Source organism: Colletotrichum costaricense (assembly GCF_030867565.1).
Source record: "Colletotrichum costaricense strain IMI 309622 chromosome Unknown Scaffold_3.1, whole genome shotgun sequence".
Classification (NCBI taxonomy): Eukaryota; Fungi; Ascomycota; class Sordariomycetes; order Glomerellales; family Glomerellaceae; genus Colletotrichum; species Colletotrichum costaricense.
In genome coordinates, this window is record NW_026848232.1 from 1454625 (window position 1) to 1470632 (window position 16008).

The 16008-nt window shown below is 51.1% G+C and overlaps 7 protein-coding genes across 7 annotated transcripts; 2 read left to right on the forward strand and 5 right to left on the reverse strand.

Moving 5' to 3' along the window:
• Window positions 1–1046: 1046 nt before the first annotated feature.
• Window positions 1047–3070, reverse strand: CCOS01_03287 (uncharacterized protein; the record flags this gene model as incomplete). The annotated part of the gene is made up of 8 exons (XM_060451473.1): window positions 1047–1576; window positions 1625–1686; window positions 1739–1860; window positions 1925–2298; window positions 2356–2392; window positions 2445–2464; window positions 2518–2574; window positions 2842–3070. Coding segments are annotated over 8 exons (1431 nt in total), but the record flags the coding sequence as incomplete, so codon positions are not given.
• A 292-nt stretch (window positions 3071–3362) lies between these two features.
• Window positions 3363–3557, forward strand: CCOS01_03288 (uncharacterized protein; the record flags this gene model as incomplete). The annotated part of the gene is made up of 1 exon (XM_060451474.1): window positions 3363–3557. One exon carries the CDS (start codon window positions 3363–3365, stop codon window positions 3555–3557), a length of 195 nt encoding a protein of 64 aa, XP_060317739.1.
• Window positions 3558–4723: 1166 nt separating this feature from the next.
• CCOS01_03289 (uncharacterized protein) lies at window positions 4724–5130 on the reverse strand (the record flags this gene model as incomplete). The annotated part of the gene is made up of 2 exons (XM_060451475.1): window positions 4724–5017; window positions 5122–5130. The coding sequence occupies 2 exons, from the start codon at window positions 5128–5130 to the stop codon at window positions 4724–4726; spliced, it is 303 nt and encodes a 100-aa protein (XP_060317740.1).
• Window positions 5131–6007: 877 nt separating this feature from the next.
• On the forward strand, window positions 6008–6532 carry CCOS01_03290 (uncharacterized protein; the record flags this gene model as incomplete). Its single annotated transcript, XM_060451476.1, has 2 exons — window positions 6008–6360; window positions 6418–6532. 2 exons carry the CDS (start codon window positions 6008–6010, stop codon window positions 6530–6532), a joined length of 468 nt encoding a protein of 155 aa, XP_060317741.1.
• A 346-nt stretch (window positions 6533–6878) lies between these two features.
• CCOS01_03291 (glutathione-disulfide reductase) lies at window positions 6879–8517 on the reverse strand (the record flags this gene model as incomplete). The annotated part of the gene is made up of 2 exons (XM_060451477.1): window positions 6879–8139; window positions 8261–8517. The coding sequence occupies 2 exons, from the start codon at window positions 8515–8517 to the stop codon at window positions 6879–6881; spliced, it is 1518 nt and encodes a 505-aa protein (XP_060317742.1).
• Window positions 8518–9976: 1459 nt separating this feature from the next.
• CCOS01_03292 (RecQ family ATP-dependent DNA helicase) lies at window positions 9977–11635 on the reverse strand (the record flags this gene model as incomplete). Its single annotated transcript, XM_060451478.1, has 4 exons — window positions 9977–11179; window positions 11235–11269; window positions 11341–11459; window positions 11556–11635. The coding sequence occupies 4 exons, from the start codon at window positions 11633–11635 to the stop codon at window positions 9977–9979; spliced, it is 1437 nt and encodes a 478-aa protein (XP_060317743.1).
• Window positions 11636–14822: 3187 nt separating this feature from the next.
• Window positions 14823–15347, reverse strand: CCOS01_03293 (uncharacterized protein; the record flags this gene model as incomplete). Its single annotated transcript, XM_060451479.1, has 1 exon — window positions 14823–15347. The coding sequence occupies one exon, from the start codon at window positions 15345–15347 to the stop codon at window positions 14823–14825; it is 525 nt and encodes a 174-aa protein (XP_060317744.1).
• Window positions 15348–16008: the final 661 nt, after the last annotated feature.

The window sequence follows — 16008 nt, forward strand, 5'->3', positions numbered from 1 at the left end:
GTGACAGCCAATCCGACTCTTGGCCGTGTTCTAGACTTACCACAAGTCTGACGCTTCTCACGTTTCCAGACCAATTCAAGAATCCGATTCTCGTGCGTCAAATACCCATATTCGATATGGACAATATTAAGAGACGTAACCCTCGGGGACCTTGGCGATCGGCGCCTGACTTTGCGTCTGCATATTATCACCTCCCTGTTCCTATGACCCTGTCTTTACAGTCCCAGCAGACAAAAGATGGGAAGGTTTACGGTGGCATCTCAACCCAATCGCCTATTTACTTCTGTCAGACATGACCAAACATGACAGCAGATTGCACTCTACGATCGTTTTGGACTCATTCATCCCATGTTTATCTATCTCTGGCCAAGAATTGTGCAATTGTTTTTCTTGTCAAACAGAGACACACACACTAGAGGGCAAGGGATAGCTCATCTGCATCTGTAACACCCAAAGACGCGAGTTCAAAGGCCGGCGTTCATCGGGTCCGGGATCTGCTCTGTAATGGTCAATAGCCGGAGCTTTTTTCCACGCCGGGCCTCACGGCATATCCGGCCTATGCGTGTTCCCTGCCTTATTGACAACCACCAACCCCCCCCCCCCCCCCGGGCCGCCTGGGAAAATGTCGGATCTCTCACGCATAGACTGTGTCATGAAGAGACAAACTGCTCACACCAAGCTCTTGACAGCCCATAGAACATCCGAACCGCTTTGCGATCCGCCGACAGTGCCCTGTGCGGTTTCCGGATCACCAAGTAGCGGCAAGAATGCCCAGAAACGCACAAAATTTGCTGGACTAGGAAACACCAGGAATCGAAAATCTTGAACTCGTGAAGAAGTGAATTGGCCTATTCTACTGTAGGCAATGTATCGCGCAGCGACCTCAAAAAAGGGGGCCGTAGACAGCCAAAGTTGGCGTGCCTCTATGCCAAGTGCTTGTTTTATATACATTAATGTAGTCGCCGAAGCTCTTCCAGTGGCTTGCGTATGTACTAGGTAAAAAACCATCAAGAAGCCTGCTCAAGCGTCGTCACGCTCGGGTGCGATCAATCATCAGATATCCAGCCTGTGCCGTCGCGGATGTTTCCGATGTTCCCTCGACTTTTCCGCCTGGCCATTGGCCGTCCCGCGGGGAAGTATGGATCTTCCATCACGTATTGTGACGGTGTCATCTGTAGTTGTGATGAAGGAATGTCGTTCTTCACCTTGATGATGCCCATCTCTACGCTGTGTGCTAATGATGGTTTGTCGAGGTCCAGGGGTAGGATATTCTCCATACTCTCAGTAGTCGCACGTGTTGAAGTCCCGTAGGAACTCGAGCTGACGGAGAGTTTTCCACCGGCCTTCCCCTGCGTTGCTCGTGCATACGCATTTTGGCCCAAGTATGGCTTCGATCCGCCTATCGTCGTTCGCTGATTGGGATAGTATACTTTGGAGTATTTCCCCGTCGACAGGCCGAGGGCCTTATTGAGGACAGGGAAACGGGCTATCAACGGTCGTAAAGATGGAACGCCGGAGCAAATGATCAAGGCACAGACTTCGACTTCTGACCAGAGTAAGGGGTCGGCGACCAAGACTACGAGAATTAGCTAGTGAATGATAACGGGAAGTGAAAATGACCTACAAGTGACGTCGCGGTCAAAAGCATTGATGTAGCTCACTCTGATGACGGAAATGACACAGACCCTAATCCTGTTAGTTGCTTGTCCCGAAGATGGAGGCGATCACAGGAACTCACAATAAACCCAGGGACAACATAACGATGACCCCGACTCGCTTTGCCATCGGAAGTTGCAGTTTCCAGACAGTCGGGATTGGTTGAATGAACAACACCAAGTCTGTCAATAGTTTGATGACGAACTGGCTCGAGTTAGCTGACTGGCGCGCACCACTTCATATTACCTCCCTTCCAAGTCAAACTTACAGCAGAGTAGTAGAAGATGGTCAAATCCAGACATGTTCCTGGTACGGACGGTGTCCAAGCTCTTTCGATGGGAGTGCATCTGAAGATGACGACGGCAGTCTCTTCAATTCCCTCTGCGAGCAGCAAAACGATGAGAAACTTGTTTATGCGCTGGTAGACCTGATCAGGGAGCAGCCGAAGGTAAAGAACTGCGAAAGACATTTTTACGGTCACAAATGCCCAGATGTATGTGAGTTGTGTGACGACTTGGAACTGCAGATGGTTTGTCAGTGCGGATCGAGGAAAGTCTCTTTTGGTGTTTTCTACCTTTAGGAATTCGGCAAAGTCTGACTTCGAAACGTCTTGAAAGTGGGAGCCCAAGCCCACGCCGGTCACTATTCGAGATTAGTTTGAAGTTCCTCTCCAGCCTTCAAAAAATGGTGGCAACCTACTGGCAAGAATTGCACTGCATAGTGCCATGGCGAGAACCTGTTCATGTTTAGCAAGCAATTTCCTCCCAATTTCTATCGTGGCTTCATACCCAGCTGATGAGCACGAGTGCTAGAAATGGTCAGCATGATAGTCGCGATAGTTCATCAGTCGTTGATACTCACTGTCATCCCAGCCCAAGCTCCGTAGTAGGACACTTCGTACAAAGGTCCTCATCACGACTGTCAGCGTGATAAAAGTCATCAGCATGATGGTCACGCTCGCCGTTTGAGCGACCTTTGTGTCCGCCATTTTTGCCGATGGTTACATTCAGGTCGTGGGTGCCTCTCGATGGACCTCAAGACAGCGGGGGGGCGGAATAGATATTCACAGTCCGACATAGAAGACCGGAGTGAAGGGTGACAGGATGGACCATGACTGATAGGTGGTCCCCTACGTATGTATGTGCTTGACATAGCCCATAGAACTCTGATGCATTGGACACACACTACGAATGCGAACCCAATCCCGGTCCTTCCACTGCTGTCTGATCTCTTCAGCGATGTCCCCAGACGACTTTGTCGAGATAGTCTGAAGAAAGAGACGGACTGGGCATCCAGAACGGGCACCCGGGGTCATGCGTGTGCGGTAAGGGTGCGGATGGCCACCCGAACAGAGGCATGCTTCATTGTGAACCTCGTTCGATGCCAGCTGTCTGGGACGAGCATAGACTTTCCACGGATGGACTGGTGAAGAAATCTACTTGCGAGCCCCTTGTTTGGAGGTTAAACTTCCAACAGCCAAGTTTCAAAGTTCAAGGGCTGGTTGATCGCCGCAAGGAAGGCCGTTCAGAACATCAGGCTCTGCTGCAAGATGGCCCACGGATCTGTGAGATCCAGTGGTGTGATTGGTAGGGCGAGACGCGAAGCCCAACGGCTTGAACCCGTCGATGGGTCGCCCTTGCGACTACCCACAGGGGAATCCGGGGAAGGCGAATCGGGTCGCGGAGCCATGCTGCGTGGATTAGGTCATGCATACATATGTCCTTCAAAGGGCTGGCGAGCCGTGCTCTCTGCCCGTCAAGGCAATCCAGAGGAAATTCGAGAACACCTGTGTATGCCTGCCGAGAGGTGTACAATCAATGACTCGTCCGTACATCGGAAAAGGTGTGGATAGCTGTTCATGTCCGAATCTGCCAGTCAGCTATAGCCCCAAACTCTACTAAGGACCTCAAATAGCCTGATGCTAGAGCAGTGCAATAGCCATGCTCGTGTGATCCAATAGCATCCAACTTAATTAGCCGTGTAGCATTCCGAAAGTCGTATATTCGAGAGACTTGTCCAGGAAAGCTTGGCCAGGCGTAGCCGCTGTGGCCATGAGACGACAGAACACCGACCTCTTGGGAGCCTCTTCCTAGGCCGCGTTAGGAAATTCTAGCGGCGAGGCCATTGGTCAAGCCCCGTGTTGCTCCATGTTGGTCGTCTAAAACAACAGAAGAGCCACGAGCTGGCTATGACAAACTTGTCTGTGCGGGTTTCTATCTTCCGAATGACCCATTTACTAGTTATGACCAGAACAGACTAGTCAGGCAAACGATTCATCGTGAGAAGGTCGGTTTGTTTACGGAGGAAACGCTGCCTCATTGCATTCTGGGTCCGCTTGGTTGAGGCACTTGCGCTCCCCGAGCCGCTGTTTGATGTGCTCTCTGGGCAACTTGAACACGATCGGTGACTATCTGGCCATGATACTGCCAAACATTTCAGTCTCCTCCCGCGACGAACACAACAACGGCAGAACGACGGAAAATCGTGATGAGATGGATCTTCCGGTGAAGTGGACAACGGCATGTGGGAAAAGAGCGGTCTCCGCTAGAATCGCGGCGTGTTGTGTGCCAGAGGCATTTCGTGTGGTGGGTTTCAGTATCTACGCCGCGGTGAATCCCGACAGCTCGGGGCAGTCCCGATGTTGAGTGTGAGTGGGCGGGAGCCGAGTAAGCGCCGTTGCGCCGTTGCGCCGGCATCGTCGTAATGGAACAATACAAGCGGTTCGAATACCCTCCCACACGCCGGGAGGCAGGAAAGGGTAGCCTGTTTAACGGCCACGGCTTTGATGTCTGTAATGTGTTCTTGTTGGTGCATGGTCAGTAGACGAGAACGAAGAGTGGCCTGAGAGGCTCAGCTTCTTCGAGGCGGCATTACTGACTCGCTGTTTATTTGTGGACGAAGCGAAACTCATCTCATGTTTCGAGACAAGAAACGTCACAGCTCACGAAGACGTTGCTGAGATCTCGTTTTGGCAGGGCCAATGCAAGGGATCCAGGCGTTCAGGAAGCCATCATACGAGTCTTTTTGTCACAGAGCCGCCATTCAGGCGGAAAGGCCGTTTATCCTTTTACTGACAAGGTGCCGCTTGTTTGCAAAGATGGGCGATGAGAGTTTGCATGCAGTTGTTGACAGCGGCGGCGAGCCAAGGCGCCGGGCCATCAGTTGCCTTCAGAGACGTCGGCCGACGGGAAGCTATCGGACTTGGAGGCTGAGAAAAACGTATCCATGTGTTGAAGTCTGCGTCAAAAGTCAAAGTCATGATTGCCGAGTGGATGGGACAAACACGGCCACCAAATGTGATTGTCTGATGAGATGACGAGTCCCTCGACTCGAACTTAATTCCGCCTTGCCGGCGATATTTCTATGCTGCCAAGCAGTACAAGTAATCATCTACAGACAATCGGCACACCTATTTAGGTTGGCGGCAGGAGTGGGAGGGTTTGAGACGATGCGAATAAGACTGACATTGATCATCAAGAGGGAGTAGGGCTTCCTCTGCCGGTTGGCTAGTTGTCTGCGGCTGAAAGGCCCTGGAAAAGAAGGGTCTTCCGGTCGTTGGCCCTTCTGATCTGTCGAATATTACTGATCATGAAGACAACGCAACGGGTGATGTGGGCCAGAACGGTCCAGAAGATATCGTCAGTGTCAACATAGTGGATGCCAGGGCCCGTCGGTGGGTGGTTTTGAGTTGCCGGCGGGACAAGACGTCGACCTGTCCTACCTTCCCTTCTATATCGAAATTGGGCCAGTCATTCCTGCTGTTGGCAGACAAGACGTCCATGCCTCCTCCATCCAATGTAGAGGACTGAGTCGATCGTGACACCCGAAGAGGGCTGGCAGCTTGGTGTTGTGGGCAGGAAAGAGACGATCTCAGAATGGTGTTTTGAAGTTGTTCCAGAAGGAAAGAAGTTCGCGCCGGCCCCACCCACCGGTCCCTTCCTTCCCCAGAAATACCACCTGCCTCGGAGCCATTCCCGTCGATCTCCCTCTCCACCCACAGGGGCTCCTTCCGTCTTTCCTGGAGAATTGCCCGGTGAAGCACTTACACGACCACGGTTTGCTGCCACCACTGCATCGTCAAACTTCACCTTGCTTCATCACACCCTCATTCAGCTCTGCCTCACCCTCGGGTTTTCCTAAGATCGATCCAAACAAACAGAAAGATTGTATGCTTCCTTGGTATGTAAAACAATCTTCATGGAGAGTCCGTCTAATGCACTCTCTCCTTGCGGGTAGACGCTGACTTCTTTCTTTCTTGGTCTTGCAGCAATTTCCTTTGGCGACCAGAATTCCTACGAAAACCACCTCACACCCAAAAGACACCTAGCTACGCACACTTGCACCAACAACAATGAAGCCTACACTCTGCATCGCAGCCTTTGCTGGCATGGTCAACATTGCGGCTGCCGCAAGCCCTCCTGCCTGCCTTCTCGCGGCCGTTGGCCAGCAGCCCAAGGTCTCTTCGATCGATGACATGTGCACCGACTTCATGTCGGCCATGCTTGGCAACTTGACCAGCGTTTGCCAGGGCGACAACCTCAAAGAGGCCTACAAGTCTTACGCTTCTACGTGCGCTGAAATCGGCGTCAAGGTTGCTGACCTGCCCTCGGCCTCTACTACGAGCGCCACCCCTGCCTCGACCCCGGAGGCTCCAGGTAGCCCCGACCCTGATGCTACCTCAGCGCCGTCGTCAGCCACTCCGACGTAAGTACTTTCCTGCCGACTTATCGTTAGAAATTCTAGACTGACGCAAGGTAACAGCGATGGCCCCCAAGAGTCCAAGCCCAGCGCTGCTGGTGCTATTGCTCCTCATGCCGTTCTCTTCACTGTGCTTGGTCTTTCTGCGACTGGCCTCGTCAGCATAGTATTCCTGTAGGGGAAACCAAGTTGCGCCAAAACACAAGCGAGCATATGATTTCTTTGGAATTCGGCATTACATTCGTGGTCAAACAGCACACGAATTCTCAGGCATTCGTCTCAGGCCAAATATCGACAGATGAATTGTAGTAACACAGGACAACCAATGTTACTTCAGGGCTAGGCGGCAGGAAAATGGGCATTTGCCATAGCTGGCGGCGTTTCGGATGAAAAGGAATTGATGAACCACCTCACGAAGAGCGTTGGCGTTCAAGGACAAGGCGTGAGATTAAAGTTGAAATTTTACGAATTGGTATCTTTTCCTCCTCTTCTAAGTCTTACTAGACCTCTCTCTATGCATCTCTCTATTTCAGCGTGACCAGCTCTTCGGCGCTAGTTGGGTGAATGGCAACACAGCTGTCAAAGTCCTTCTTGGTCGCGCCCATCTTCACAGCAACACCGAAGCCCTGGAGCATCTCTCCGCTGCCAAGACCAGCAATGTGCAGACCGACAACCTTCTCCTCGGGGCCGGCGACAACAAGCTTGTAGGCGGTGGGGCCCTTCTCTTCAGGCTCCATCATGGCGTAGTACATGGCGGTGAAGCTGGTCTTGTAGACCTTGATGTTGTCCTTGCCATACTTCTCAATGGCCTGAGGCTCAGTGAGGCCGATGCTACCGACCTCGGGGTGGGAGAAGACAACGGAGGGGATGTTGGAGTAGTCGAGGTGCGCCTTTGCGTACTCGGCGCCGCCGAACAGGCGCTCGGCCAGACGACGACCAGCAGCGATGGCGACGGGGGTCAGCTCGACCTGGCCGGTGACGTCACCGAGGGCGTAGATGTTGTCAATGTTTGTGTTTTGGTACTCGTCGACGGGGATGTATCCCTTTTCGTTGAGCTTGAGGCCAATCTCCTCGAGGCCAATATCCTTTGTCGCGGGCGTGCGGCCAATGGCCCAGATGAGGTGGTCGAAGCCGCCCTCGGAGGTCTCCTTTCCGTCGGCGTCCTTGTAGGTGATTGTGAGCTTACCGTCGGCGTCCTTTTCGACTTTGGTCGGCTGCGACTTCTTGTGCAGGTTGACGCCCAGGCGCTCGTACTCCTTTGTGACGGTCTCCTGGATCAGGGGGTCAAAGGTGCGGAGGAAGGTGTCGTGGCGGATGAAGAGGTGGGTTTCCGAGCCGAGGGCGTTGAACATGCCGGCGAACTCGACGGCGATGTAGCCCGCGCCGACGAGGGCCACCTTCTTGGGCTGCTTCTCAATGTCGAAGAAGCCGTCCGAGTTGGTGCCGAGCTCGGCGCCGGGGATGGTGGGCGGGATGGTGGGGTTGCCGCCGACGGCGACGAGGATCTTCTTCGCCTTGACGAGGGTCTTTGTGCCGTCGTCGAGGGTGACCTCTGCCTCGTTGCGGGAGGTGAGCTTGGCCCAGCCGTGGAGGTACTCTACATTGTCGTTCTTGAGGTTGCGCTCGTAGATGCCGTTGAGGCGCTTGATGTAGGCGTCGCGCTTGGTCTTGAAGGTGGGCCAGTCAAAGGGGGCTGTCTCGTTGACGGAGAAGCCGTAGGATTTGGCTTGGTGGATCGTCTCGGCGATGGCGGCGGCGTTGAAGGTGACCTTTTTCGGGACGCAGCTGTAGCAAGGAGGAGGGGGGGTTAGCATGAGCTTGGTTGTATTTGTTTTTTTCTGCTTGAATTCCCTGACAGGGAGAGAGAGAGAGAGAGAGAGAGAGAGAGAGACTGAGGTATACTTACCCAACGTTCACGCAGGTTCCTCCCAGCCTGGCGCCCTCGACGATGAGGGCCTTTGCGCCGAACTGGCCGCAGGCTTTACGCGCCGAGGCGAGGCCGCCGCTGCCGCCGCCGATGACGAGGTAGTCGGTCTCCTTTGTGATGGGAGCCATGGTGCGCGCTGTGGAAGAGAGGTGCCTCTGTATGGATACGAGCCGTGTGGGTGCTGCTGCTGCTGCTCGTGATGCTGCTGCGGTAGATGTGCGGTAGAGGGCTTGCATGGGGAGCTGAATCGCGGGGCGAAGGAAGCAGAGCGAGGAAGAGGGGGAGGGGGGCAGAGTAAATAATCGATTTCCGATATGTACGGTGGTGGGGCCGATTTGAGTGACGTCTTATATGCTTCTAGATGCGCAACTTCCTACGCTACCGGTATCTGACAAATGCAGCTTATAGTATGGTGCGTGTGTGCATGTACACGTGTGTGGCACGACGGACGCGGAAATGGGTTTATGGTGGGATGGAGCTGATGTAAGTTTTTTTCTTCTCTCTCGTGTCCAGAACCTCGGCGGCGTTTGTTGCTGTTCGGCGAGTCGGGGAGGAGTGAGTCTGTGGATTGGGGGAGATCTCAAATTAGGCGTACCGGGGTTAGTCGGTTGCGCGCGACGTCAGGGTAGGTATTCCTATGGCTGCTCTAGAATAATGGATGGATGCGTGTGTGTGACATGTGTATCTGTATCTGTAGGCTTAGTGTAGTGTACGGAGTACGGAATAGTGTGGTGAGGTGGTGCTGTTGTCCAAAAGCGTTGTTGAACAGAAAATGGAATGGGTATGCATGGGGATGAATCATCACCAATCAACCGCCCATGTTCACAACAAAAAAAAGGGGTCCCCGCTGGAGAAAGCCGTGGAATTTGGCTTGATAACTAAGCACCGTACAGCTGAAGCCCGGCGGGCATCTCCCCAAATACGCAATTGTTGCAGCTTGCAGGGTTTGTTTTTCTTTCTTCGGTGTCCAATCTGCGAATGATGAAGAAGGGAACCATCAACCATCGTCCGTCATCCGTCATAAAAAAAAACTGTGACAAATTGACGTAAACAGGGCCATTATTCCAAATGCAACCCCCGTCCGCTGGAGCTGACCTCGGCCGAGGTACGTAGGTACATCAACGACCGTCCCAGTCCTTCCCTCGCCGTCCTCGACCCGGCACGGGAGCTAAGCCGGAAGCTTCGGTGGGAAAAAGTATGACTTTGAGCCGGGCAACTTACCAACTTACCAAGCAGACAAGGTATTCAATATCTCCAAAATCATTAGTATCTAACTGAATATGGATAGTCAACCGTGGCTCTGTCGGATTTTTAGACGGCCTTTTCTAGTTTAATAACTGGCACCTAAGGTGATTGGCCTGATGCATGCAGACGTCATTAATAATTGCTGGTCCTGAAATGTAGCGCAACCTCGGAATAGTGACTTTGGCCTCAGAAATAGATCGTCAACTCCCACCAGGGTGAAGCTCAACACTTGTAAGCTTGGATATGTAGGTCCCAAAACATGGGGAATTATTAGAATCATGATAATAAGCCCATCGAGTGAAACTTCCACCGCCAATTCATTTAAGTCTCCGTAAGTCTGCCACAGGCCAGCGGTAAAATGCGTCTCATCAATCATGTATTTCATTGTTTCCTTTTGCTGTTCGGCAGCCGGTAGCGGGGTATCATATTGGACCATAACCATCCTCATCCTCAGTATTCATCGTAGTAACCGTCGTACTCGCCAATCTGAGCCTGAGTACTGACCCATTCCTCATCCGCCAAGCCGCGCATCATCCGCCTCTGGAGAGCCTGGGCATCTTTGTGCCAGTCACAGGCAAAGTCACAGTTTGGCGTTTCGCTCTCGCCAAAATATCTACAAATCTGCGCATGCCGACAGGCCGTTGTGTCTTCGCAATAAAGGGCGAGTTTCTGCAGGCTCTTGGCCTGAGCCTCCCAGTTCGATCCATCGCGGTTCCCTTTTCTGATCATACTCTGTACGCGTTCCAAGTCTTCTCGGCTGTAGTACAGAAAACAGAAACTTGCGTTCCCGTCCCTGCCTGCGCGGCCTGCCTCTTGGTAGTAACCTTCAAACGACTTGGGCAACCGCCAGTGTACAACAAACCGGACATTGTTCTTGTCAATGCCCATGCCAAAGGCTGTCGTGGCCACGATAATATCGTAGCCAGGCTCATTGCTTACCCAGCGGGCCAGCGTTTGTTCCTTCTTTTCCTTGGTAAGCTTTGCGTGGAAGGGCATCGCGCCTACACCTTCGTCTCTGAGTGCCGCCGCAAGTGACTCGCACTCATCTCTTGATATGGTGTATATAATTCCAGAGACGTTGTCCAGGCGCTCTCCACCGGCCTCCAACTCTGACTTGCGCGGCTCTGTTCTTCTCCTCTCGTACACCCCACGTATCCAAGCTAGAAAGTTAGATAGGCGATCGTCCTCCTGGTCTTTGGTGTATCGGATCTCAATGTGTAGATTGGGCCGATGAGCAGTCATGACGAAACTCTTCAGCCTTTCAGGTTGCTTTAGGAGACCAAGCGTCTTAAGCAGATCCTGACGAACCGTGGGGTTTGCTGTTGCCGTCAAGCATGTGATGGGCACCTTGGGAAACGTCTCTCGAAACCATGAAAGCTTTTTGAAGTCTTTCCGGAAATCGTGACCCCATTCTGAGATGCAATGAGCCTCGTCGACTGCAATGCGTGCCAACTCACACTGCTCATGGACCAGCTTGATCCGTCTCCTGAAGGAATCCCCTGAGCATAGCTCCGGTGTCACATAAAGTAGTCTGATGCGCGGATGGCCACTAGCGAGATCCTGATTGATGCGATCTCGTTCAGCGGGCGGCGTGTTGCTATTGAGGGAGCTGGCATCGATGCCCGCCGATCGCAGTGCTTCAACCTGATTCATCTGACGGAGCTGTCAGCTGTCGCGCTTGAGTAAGGCTGCAAGGTATACCCCTCACCATGAGACTGAGCAGTGGCGAAACGACAATGGTGACTGCCGCAGTGAGATCACGTTAGTTGACGACGACGCGTGCATGCGAGCTCGGAGCAGTTTCGGGTACTTACTCCCTTGGTCAATGCAGGCAGGGAGTTGGAAGCAAAGACTTTTGCCGAACGACGTCGCGGCCTGAACGAAGACATCGTGACCGTCCAGGGCAGCAACGATGATTTCACGCTGTTGAGGCCTGTGGCGGATTTGTCAGTTGGTGTTGCGTGATCACGGGTACGTGCCATGAATGTAATTTGTGAACTCGGCGATGGGACGAGGAATAGTTCTTCACCTGAAAGTCGACTTGTTGAACTGGCGTCTGAGAGTGAAGTCTATATCAACGCATGAGTTGGAGCGCGACAGAGGAGGCATGATGGCGATGCGTTGTCGAGAGTTGATGAGGGGTGTCGTCCTGACGTGAACAGGACTGGTGTCTTAGTCTCGATGGGGTTATGCTTGGCCGAGCTTCTGGACTGCTTCTATTGCAGGGCACGGAAGCATAAGGTTGCACTAGACCAAGAAGAGGGCCCGGATGTGGTCATGATCGAGCTCGGGTCCGGAGGTGGTCCGTCAGGCGTTAGGCCTTTGGTGGGCCTTGGAAAGCCGGCCTGTCCGAATACCCTCAGACGGGAAGCGGAGCGAGAACTTCGGCTTTATCAGTGGGTGTACCTTGTGCGCACCGGCGGACCATAAACCGATCGATTGGGTCGATGTGAGAATTCCGAAAGATTCTGATAGACGTACGGATACCTAGTCCAAGTGGCTGCTGTCACGCGTGGCTGTGCTTCTTCAAAAGAGAGGCAAGCAAGGGCATGGAGATGCAGACCGGGTTCATGGAACGAAGCTACGAACGGACAACAGATTCAGAAATGGATCTCAGGGCTGACCAATGACATGGAGGCCTAAGGCTGCAAGGGTGGCAGAAGTGACATTTCCTTTGCTGCGTTTGTTGTCGAGACTCAAGGGCACGTGCGAACCTACAGATATGGGTACTATACCTTCTGAGGCCGGGCGAAGGAAGCGGAACAGATCATCGGACCGTGGGTGACATACTTCGTAGGCTGATTCCCTGAATATCAATGGATAATTGCCTTTCTTTTTCTCCGGCTCGTAACAAGAAGCAGGGACAACTGCAGGAAGGAGTCGCCAAGACCAGGACACGGAGCAGGTAAAGTAAGAAGGTGAACGGGGTAACCGTTGCCGCTGTGGATACAATTGACAGGAGTGCTCCGCGTACTTGCTTCCGCTTCACACGGGGTCAATATGAGGCGATTCGAGGGGTGATGTTTGCACAGGTAGAGACAAAATGAGAAACAAGCGACCAGTCCCCAGTCTCCAGACCAAACTTCTCGGCCATTTCCTATTTCAGCAAGCTTCGCAAATGATGCTCTGCTGTCAACATTGCGCAACCCGGGCCACCCCTTCCCGCCCAGCTGGGACATTGAGGACTACTAGGCAAGGCAGGGGATGGAGAGAAAAACGCTTGACCCCGTATAACATAATTATTACTCGATATAGCACGGAACGGGAATCGCGTAGGAGGTCAGGACTCGGCAGGAAATAATCATTGCCGGCGGGATACCTACGCTACCTCTTTGTCGAACAGTCGACCCCAAGGCCAGCATCGGTAGGATCACAGACGGCGCATTGTGCAGCGGGCGCGCTTTTCCCAAGCAGTGAAGGTTCTCCCAGACTCCCACGGTGGGCTCGCTCGGGCTGGGCGTCAGTGTTACGGACTGGGGGCCATTGCTCGCTGATTCAGGGCCACGTTGTGATGAATCGCACACAAACATTCGCAAGTGTCTGGCACGGTGCTAAGGTGTGTGTGTGCCTGAGTACCTTGTTATCGAAGAAAGTTAATTCTTTCTAAGTTATAAGTATAAGAATATAGTTTTAATAAAATAATATAATACTTACTTAGTACTTAAATTAAGATATTTTTCTAAGCTTATTATAAAAAAAAATAACTATATTACTAATTACTTATTATTAAGGTCTATAAATAATATTATAATTTTAATTATTATAGTTTTAATTATAATAACTTTATTTATAATAAGTAAAAAGTTTCATTATAAATTATTTAAAAACCTTTAATTAAAAACTATAAGAGCTTTTAAATTAAATTAAAATACTTATTAAAATATTAATAACTAAACTAATTTTATAATAACGATTTTAATAAAAGACTTAATAAATAATATTAAAATCTTTATTAATATTAAGTACGATTTATAAAATATAATAACGTAGCTATAAAGTATTATTAATATATTTTATATTAAAAAAGGTATTATTAATATTAATAAAATAAATAGGGTTATATTAATATAGTACTTTAACTTCTTTTTATAATTCGAAGATAATTATTTTAAATAATATTAAAAGTTTATTAAAAAGCTTTTTTAAATACTTTAATATATTTATTATTATTTTTATAATAATAAGACTCTTAGTACTTATATATAAAAATAAGTTATTATTTTTAAATAATAATATTAGCTTATTAATAAGCTATTAAAATTATGATTTTAACGATTTTTTAATAAGGGAGAGGGTAGAATAGAGGAAAGGATAGGTAAGAAAAGGGTTAAGGTTGAATAGTACGGAATTCGAGGGTAGGGTAGCGTCTATATGTACTGCGGCAATCCTCTAGTAATGCGTGTGTGTGTGCCTGTCGTGAATTCTGTCCCATTGTGTGGGAATGCCGCAACCACCCAATTGGGTGGATTGAAACGAGGGCCGGATCTCCAATATCGTTACCTCCGGACGGTGATCTTTCCACACAGTAGTGAAGAGAAGCGCGGGGCTAATGGTCTTCATGACCGTGGTCGAGGAGCGCTGTGGGTAGCAAGGGCAAGGCGAAAGGCAAACTTGGAAGGGATTTCCGTGCTTATTCCCAGCAGACTTTGCCTTGGAATTGACGCCGAGCGGCATGTCTGACAGGCCGTTGGAACACACGGCCCCAGATCTGCAAGAGGAGTCTTATTCTTACCTTAGCTTAAATCTCGACGATGCAGATGCAGATGCAGATACAGATACCGAGAGAGATGCCTACACTACGGATGGATATTAGCAGAACCACCCCGATCAACACATAGATGCGCCCAATAGCTCGTCGTAGAGTACAGACCCAAGTGCCTGTGCCCTGTACTCCGTATTCCGTACGGATATGTGCGTACGAAACCACGTTGTACAATACTGGAGCTTCCCCCCTTCTCGTCATCGCTTCTCGGGTTCCGTGAATTGATACGAACTATCCCGACTCTGTAACACCCTAGTAGCGAACTGGATGTGTTCGTTTCCATTTGTCCTTAGGCTAGCCTGTCGCGCCTCTTGATTCAAAGTTCATCTCAGCAACAAAAAACCTGGCCGCCAGGGATCATTCGATGGCGAGATTGAGTGCGGGTGAATGTGGGGGCGAACGGAGACTGAAAAATGGCAGGGTGCGTATTGTAGGTGCGGAGGCTGCTACTCTGTACATACTACGTAAGTGTATCTGTAGCTTGGAAGAAGTAACCGTAAACGAAGACATGCCGCATGCCCTTGGAAATAAGATTCAACAAAGCAAGCCAAAATCATGGGGTTGGAGAAGATGTTGTAGAAACCGCGTGGGAGGTTGAATGGAATGCGACGCTGACACGGAAGACTTTTCTTGTGCAAACTGCGTTTCCCGGTAATAGCACCCTGGCTTTGTTTCTGTTTCTCGCCCTTTTTGCGCCAGAAATACTCCCAGGGGCTGGGGAGTCTGGCTTGTCTGGGTGTGCGCCCCGGTCGTTTCCCGTTTGATCTGTTCTAGACCTCTGACCAGCAAGCGGCAGGCCACCAGCGCCAGTGCCAGTGCCGCATCTGTCTCTCCCAGAGGCCCAGTCGATACGTCTCGCACAGAGTATCGGTACGATGAAGGAGCATTGAAGAGCGAGGTGTGATCCTGGTCTCTTGACTGTTGGGTATCATAGGGTGACACACAATCTGCACAGTTGGGAGAGATGTTTCTCGGCGTGACATCAAGCCGCAGCAGAGTCGTTCGTGGAAGCGTCCGAGTGTCCTGGAACAGCTGGCCACAGTCCTCGACATCGATCATGGTGTGTGGCCCATGTGCAGTTGGTGGTTGTGTGTAGCCACCCGATGCCTTATTTCAAACGAGGCGTGTCACGTTGATGCCCGAGTTGACCATGTCGTCAGGAAAAGTTTCGTTGAGGCGGCAGGGACAAGAACAATGTGCTGCATGAGGCAAGTTAGTCAGTCCTACGTACAAAAGTATTAGTCGAGGAGAGGGAGGGGATATGTTGAGAGTTCTGTCAGACTGTCATATGCGCTTTGGTCAAGTCCTCCCGCCCGTCCGCATCTGCAGCACTGTGCAACGTGCGAGATCTGGGGGGAGGAGGAGGAAGAAGGGGAGGAAGAAAAGTCAAGCTACCGCGAGCCGCGATGCGTCCATGTGCCTTGCATTTTTGGCATTTGTGGTGCGCTACGAAACAAAGCTACCTTATGGAGGTATCCGTACCTTACCTAAGTCTCTACCTACCTTACTGCGTTCACAGTACCTAAGGTGCTCATGGTGCAAGTGCGGCGTGCAGCGTGCGACGTGCCTTCACTTGGAGAAGCATTTTGGCGTGGGTGAGGTACCTTATGGAGTACGCAGTACTAAAACTACCTAAGGCAAGGTATCAAATCCACGCCCCCTCCTTCTCGCCTCCCGCTACACTTTTACACACCCCGCCCTTTTCCTTTCCCTTTTTTTT